This window comes from Halyomorpha halys, unplaced genomic scaffold (genome assembly GCF_000696795.3).
Source record: "Halyomorpha halys isolate HHAL.00 unplaced genomic scaffold, Hhal_1.1 Scaffold1286.1, whole genome shotgun sequence".
In the NCBI taxonomy this organism is placed as follows: domain Eukaryota; kingdom Metazoa; phylum Arthropoda; class Insecta; order Hemiptera; family Pentatomidae; genus Halyomorpha; species Halyomorpha halys.
Genome location: NW_027113895.1, coordinates 173,454 through 180,883, shown reverse-complemented (window position 1 = coordinate 180,883; position 7,430 = coordinate 173,454). Strand labels below are relative to the sequence as shown.

Below are 7,430 nucleotides of genomic sequence, written 5' to 3'. Positions count from 1 at the left end.
CAGCTGACTGAGGAGATCAGCTGATCGCATGTATATAAAGAGATGTACCGAACCCAATAAAGATAGTATGTTACAGCAGTTCACACGGGTTACATCTTATTCATTCTTCTCTTTTTTGACATTTGGCTTTCACCGATACTTAACTTATATATATGTATATATGCTCCTGATTTTGAATGTGAATTGAGGGACATATAGCGAGCCAATGTCCTTATATTTTTAGATGACACCAATCGAACCAGATAGAACCGATTGAAGTGAATACTCAGTGTGTGAGGAGGAGAAGAATTTCACTGAGTTCAGAACGATCTGCAAATAAGAACACAACTCGTCAGAGGTTGAAGCAGAAGAGAATGATGCTGGGATTCATTACAGACAGAACAGGAGGAACATGTGGAGACAGTCTGAGGGGGCTGGCAGTACGAAGGAGATCTGAAGTGCGTTTCTGCAGAGGAATGGCTGCACGTTGGTGAGCCACAGCATAAGATGAGGGGATGGTGGCCTCCTATCATCCAGGCTACAGGAGTGAGATACTTGGTGGACACAAGAAGATCCAATAGCGTGCTACGGAGGCTCTGAAGAGGATGGGAGGTGGAAAGAGGGCACTCCATTTTAGGGAGTTTAGTGTCAGTTAATCACCATGGGGGAGGGTCTACAGAATAGAGGGGAGGAGCAGAAATGGAATTAAGTAAATGGGGGGCTAAAGGTAAAAACCTAAGGTATACAAAGTTGGAAAGATGTCTCTAGACTTCTAAATGATTATAGGGTGTGACCTACTAGGGAAAGTGAACGCACAGGTTCAGAATCACAGGGGCAAGTGGGACATAAAGATTGGTAAGAAGAGATATGCCTGCTAAGAGCTCGTAGGAGATGTTGAAGCAAGGTTAGGAGCGATTAATCAGAAAGGAGGCTGGAAAGACCAAATTGTGGAAGAGTATGAAGACATTTATTTTAGAGAAGGGGATGTTTAGTACAATACCACAGGGAAAACAGTACATGAGATTCAACTAAAAGAAGATAGGGTTACCTATGTGAAGCACATCTCCCTTTAATAGTCTATTATGGGCAGTCAGAAAGAAAAGCGCTCTGAGTGATAATGTAGAGAATATACCACGGTTTGAGGATATTTTGGATCAATTGAGCGGAGCTAAAATTTTCAGCACACTTAGTCTGAAGGAGGGGTACCATCAGAGGTAGTAATTGAAGAAATGGTGAACAAGAAACTATACTAGGTCATTTGGAGGACAAGGATCATGGGCATAATGAAGATGGAACAGAGTAAATATAAGGGTAGCAACCACTATTTGATTGCAAGCCAAAACTTGTAGAGCCTTGACTAGCGTCTAAACCCAGAAAGACCTCTCATTTATATGTAGGAAAAGCAGTGATCTGGGACAAGATCTAACGATTGTGGAGATTAGAACAGATCGGGGTCGTTTGTTTATTCGATGTATGTTGGTGGTGGAATCTGTTTAAGATATGGAACGGCAGAAAGAGCTGACACAGGCATACCATCAAGAAAAAACAAACCATCAGGGATTGAACGAAACCCTGGATGGATTACAGCAGTGATATTTTTGGTATGGCATGAAATGCACCGTCCAAGATACTATCTGGAGCTGTGAAGTGTGCCTCTGCACGAAATATAACAGACGTCCTCCCCCAACCAGACAAGAGGAAACACCAACCACGAGTGTACTACTCAGTGATTTACAAGTAGACACTTTCCCTTGGAAGGGATTCAAGTGGGTAACAATCATGGATGTATTCAGCAAAATAGCTATGGTGTACTTTGTGAAAGACAAGTCGGCGGAGGTGGTGTTGCGGGTTCTTTGAGCTTGGTTTCAATTTTATGGGGCCCTGCCTGACCTAACGGGCAACATCAAAATTAGGATCATAGTCTACAGGAGATAGAATCAATTATTAATGAAGTATTTACATAGTGAATCATTGTAAGTGAATTAGAACGGTTGTTTGGACACTTGTTGGTTGGAATGGCGGGAAATAGGATGGCTCTGGGAAGCTGGTGTGGCTGGCCACTTTAGCCTACTGTCAATGGTAGATATTTAAAAAGAAGATCAAGAGTCTGCAGTCATCCAAGAAGAGTATATCATTGAAGGAAAAAACCACTTTTTGTTTGGATCACCGGTAGATTGGACGTATCCTGGAAGCTAGAATAGGACCAAGCCTTTGTCTGCTGTCTGTGGTAGCATCTTTAGAACGAAGACATCGAGAACCATCGTTCATCAAAGAAGCAACTATAATTGGTTAGTTTGCCCTTCCTAGGATTTAATTATTTCTTTAATGAAATATTGATGGATAACATATTTTGGCAAGGATATTGCAAGATTATTTAATCAAAAACTATATAAAATTCCTTTTTTTTTTTAGAATTAATTTTTGAATATTACACAGTATATAATATTCAAAAATATTTTAAATACTGGCCTTCAAATCTCTTTTTAAGAAAGACTTCTTTAGTGAAATATATATATTTCACTTAAATAATGTTAGAATATCTTTGCTATACATTAATTTCTGTCTTAAAATCTCTGAGTTTCCTTAATGAAGTATTGACATTTTGACTAAATTTTCTAGATATATTATCCCAAATTTTATATCGATATAGATAATGAATATCGGAATCACCGGTAATATTTCTTTAAAATATCGTGTTAATATTTTTATATTTGCGGTTTCGATATTGGTTATTGGTATTTATTGAATTATATTATGCTGTCAAAAACAAATTGTATTAAGTTCTGGGGTGTGATTATTTTTATTTGCTTATCTATTGAATATATTGTAATAATTAAAAATTATTTAAATGAAATAAAAAGAATTTTAATAATTTTAACTAATTTCATATCTAAAAGATAGCTTGGGTTCAAATTAAAAACTTTAATATTAAATAGATAATAGAATTTTATAACATAATAGACCCTTTTCTCAGGGCGGGTTTTTAGGCAATCCACCCGCCCGTGCCTAAAAAACGAATGATCGAAAACCAAGTTTTCTTCCTTCCCTTTCTCTCGTTAGTTCTCAACATCGATTGTAGCACTATGGTTTTGAGTTTTTTCCTATGATTTATTTTCTTTAATACTTGTTTTTTACTTCTATTTTTTTCTTAAATTTACTGTAACTAAAATTATGATGGGAAGTTAAAATAAAGTTTTTTAAAAAAATATTTGAATCTGCTCAACATGGCTGAGATTTAACTTTTTGCAGGACTCGTGCCGCCATCTTGGCTTTGTTTTGAATAACATATTGTAATATGCTCTTTTTTATTGAATAGTTGATATTGATAGATTAATGATTTTAGTTTGTAGTGATCAAGAAGCAAGCTAACCAGTTTTCATTGTCTAAAATAAATACGCTTTCCAAAACAAGAAAGATGGCGGTACGCGTCATTCCGAAGTGTTCGTTGGGTCTTGTTGTTCCTATGCAGTAGTTACGGAAAAGAAATAATCAAAGAAGAAATGGAAGAAAGTAACAATTATCAATAAACTATTTACATTGCATATAAAGCAGATCGATTGTACTACAATCGATTATATTTTGGATCGACGAGTAAACATTGAAGATAGAGGAGAGGAAATGGGGACTTTTGATTATGCTGGCATTGGGAGAAGACGTCCGTTCGGCTAGAGGCGGGAAGGACAAAAAGCCATTGTTGGGAGTTGGATATAGCATCATCGACAAGAAGAGATCAACAATTATCAGGAGAAGCTGTGTAATTGGTTAGTCTTGTTTCTAAATGGAATTTATTGTATTAGTAAAATGTCTAGTAATTAAGTTAAACTGTTATTAGTAGTAAAGTGTCGTCTGTTTCTGATTGCCAGGAAACCCGCCCTGAGAAAAGTCTCTTATGTTATAAAATTTAAATAAAATTCTATTATCTGTTAAATATTAAAGTTTTTAATTTAAACCCAAGCTATCTCTTTTATATTTAAAATTAGTTTAAAATGATTAAAATTCTTTTTCTTTTATTTTAAATAATTTTTTATTATTACATAAATTGTCGCCCAACAGGTGTGGCCTAATTCTTTACAAATTAGGTCATGGCAATCAGAACACAGCCTTTAGAAGGATTATTTTGAATAAGTTCTGTATACATTTTTTGTAACTTACGTAGTTAATGTTAATGATGGAGGATAAATAAACTTTTTAATTTAAACCCAAGCTATCTCTTTTAGATATCAGAATTTAAGTTAAAAATATCAAATTTTATTTTATTTTATTTAAATAATTTTTAAATTATTACAATATTTATTATAGATGATGAAAATTGGTTAGCTTGCTTTTAGGTCTAATACTACAAATAAACATGTTGAAATGATAAATCACATAAAACCTACTAACAATCATTTATATATAAAAAATAACTACTTATAAAAGAGGATATTATAATAAAAATCAGTCATATGTAAAAAATAACAATTTACTCATAAAAGAGCATATTACATTTTATTTATGTACTTTTATATCAATTTGGGGAGAAATCATTTGTTGGAAAATCGATAATATTAAAATTTTGATATTTCCATATCAATACAATATCCCATCCCTAGCATTGGTCTAATGACTGTAATAAACAGCCAGTAGACCATTCTAGATTTAAGTTCCCCTGGTTTTGCATCCTGCTTATTTAAAGTCCTTAGACTTTGTGGTTTGTTAACTGTTCTTCGAATCAGTACTCAGTTTTCTTTCTTTCAAATATGGTTTCTGTTATTATCTTATATTCTGCTGTCCTCATGGAACTCATGTAATTAACGCCGTTTTCCTATTTTAGGTGCTTTTTAATATTTATCCATCTTAAAGTCTCCTCTTCTTGTTTTAGCCCAGTGATTACCAAAATGGGTGCCACCACCTCCTGGTAGGTACTGCAGTGATTCAGAGGGGCGGTGATGCCCACAGGTGCATTGGGGGGCTATGAATAACTATAAGGGGTCAGTCAACAATATTACTGCCGACGAAAATATAGTCAAAGATTACTAAATTGGTAGTTGATTAATAATAATAAGTTGATTTAAAATGTTTTAACTTTTTTTTTACTATATGCTATTCTGAGTTAAATAAATGCTTTAATAATTTCAAAGTTCAATTTTTCTAATTTACACCTTTCTTTACTATATTTCACGAAAAAGGTAGAAAAATTAATACATATATATTTCCTATTAATTGCTATTAAAATTTTTAAAAAATAATTTTCAGGGGGCGCTAAATAACATTTTTGCTGGAAAGGGGGCAGTAGAAAAAAAAGTTTGGGAACCACTGTTTTAGGCAAATATTTCAAAAGTGATATAGGGCCATCACTCCCTGGGGGTTTTAGTGGTGCAGGTTCGGCTGGGGAGATTTAATTTTTTTAAATTTTGTTTTCTCACAGATTTATTATGTCAAAAAATCTGATTATCAAATATATTCCTTATGATTTAGTTCATTCCTTGATAGTAGTGCATTTATTTTGTTTTAGGATTTTGGAAGAAAAATTGTTAAATATAATGAATTAAAAAATGAAATTTTGTTTTTAAGAAATAAAATACCATTAAACCTAATTGAATTAGATTGCAGCAAAGTTAACACAGCTATGACTGGAGTTATTGATGAATTAAGGCAGTATATAGTTGATTATTTCTTCAGGCTTAATATGGATCAAAATAACCAGTAAATATTGTTTTAAATTTGTTAGTAAATGTTTTAAAACTTTTATGTTAATTATTAATTGAATTGCAGAATTGCTAAAACATTTGATGAAATTAGTATGAAAGCAAATGTGATACCTGAAAACATTTCAGAACTAGTTGAACTAACTAATTTTATTATTGAAAGCCGAGATGCCACAATGTTTGATATGAAAAATATGTTATTGAAAAGTGCTGAATATGTTATCTTTTTAACTGAACATGCAAAAATTACTGGTAAAGATGACATACTGTCCTTAATAACTTCGTTAAATTTAGTGATAAAATATTATATTGACTAATATCATCCTTTTTAATATATATTATTTACAGATGATCATCGTAGATTTATTAGAAAAGTCTTCACATGGCCTAAAGAGATGGATAAGATTTTAGATATTACTATGCAAAGAATTACTTTACAAAGACAAGTCATGGAAAATTCTCTAGCTGCAAGACGTATCAAATTAGAGGAAATGTTTGTTTGCCATTACATACGTTTAAAAATTGATTTGGAATTTCACTTCTTAATTTTTGATTAATCATTTTTTATTGTGAACCCTTGTAATGGACTAAGGGGAAAAATGTAATCCCTTTCAAAATTTTAGGTTTTATGTTTCAAAAAACATAGAATCAAAAATTCATTATATAAAAAAAAAATCCATTCACCTGCCATCTATGGCTTTTCTTCTTGACTATGAGGCCGATTTTTAATGGCACCAAAGTCATAGACCACTCCAGAATGATCCTCATTACTCGATATTTTTTAAAAATTGAGATAATGCAGTGCTGCCTTCAATGTATATTGTAAACTATTTAAAACATAAAATTGGTAGATTCTGTGATTCTCATTAAGCTCTGTGGACTGATAAGCTCTCACTGTTTAGGGTCCACTACGCAATCCTTACCAAACAGCATGAAACTCAGACATACAAACCTATCACATCAATAGATGTTATAATAGGCCATTTTATCCTCAGTGTAGCAGACTCTACACATAGGTCATCTTATCAAATTGAGGGTGAGCATGTGTTTATTGAGTTTCCAGTGACCAGTATATACCCTTATAAGTTTCCTTAGTGTGAGCCTCACCAATGGAAGCAACATTTTGCATTTGTTTTCATGGGTTCTTTCAGAAATAGCTTATAGTGTTATACAACAGATTGTACAGCTATGTTATACTTTGCCAATATTGTTTAACTTATATAGCCTTTATTCTATTTTTGTATAGTTTAGGCTTATACCAAAACTGGGTTACTGGAACATTTTTTAAATCAGCACTTGCCTACTGTCAGTCCCTTCGTTGCCAGGTATACTACAATTTCCGAGCAGTGATTCAGTATTTACTTTATTGTGAGTGCCCCTATTGCTATCTGGCTGTCCGATAGAGTATTAGTTCCCAACTCATAGAAGTCTGTGGATCATTCAGAAATAAGTACTTCCAAAATGATCAACAAAATCCACGACATGTTAAGAGACCAAAGCGTAAAATTGTTGATACCATTGTAATTTTAGCAGGGTCACCCCTGGCAACTTGTGGCATTTCATCACTCACAGATTGCTCTGGTTGTAGACCTCTGCTAGTGCTTTATAGATCTCTCAACTACTCCCCTGAGGAAGAATAAATCAATCTCTTTACTCCAGCCTATAACGATTATATAACACATATTTATAGTTAGATATTTATTAATTTAAATAATAGAGCATTGTATAATAATTTTATTTATTTATTTTTTAAATAAGAAGTAA

At 33.1% G+C, this 7,430-nt stretch overlaps 1 protein-coding gene across 1 annotated transcript in view; it reads left to right on the top strand.

The window, feature by feature from the left end:
- LOC106689146 (dynein axonemal heavy chain 3) overlaps nt 1-7,305 on the top strand; it is a 45,512-nt gene extending 38,207 nt beyond the window's left edge. Inside the window, exons 9-11 of the mRNA XM_067051159.1 lie at nt 5,474-5,664; nt 5,734-5,918; nt 6,015-7,305. Coding sequence (XP_066907260.1) covers nt 5,474-5,664; nt 5,734-5,918; nt 6,015-6,223 — 585 coding nt within the window. The 3' untranslated portion in view covers nt 6,224-7,305. The remainder of the gene's footprint in view (nt 1-5,473; nt 5,665-5,733; nt 5,919-6,014) is intronic.
- Nucleotides 7,306-7,430: the final 125 nt, after the last annotated feature.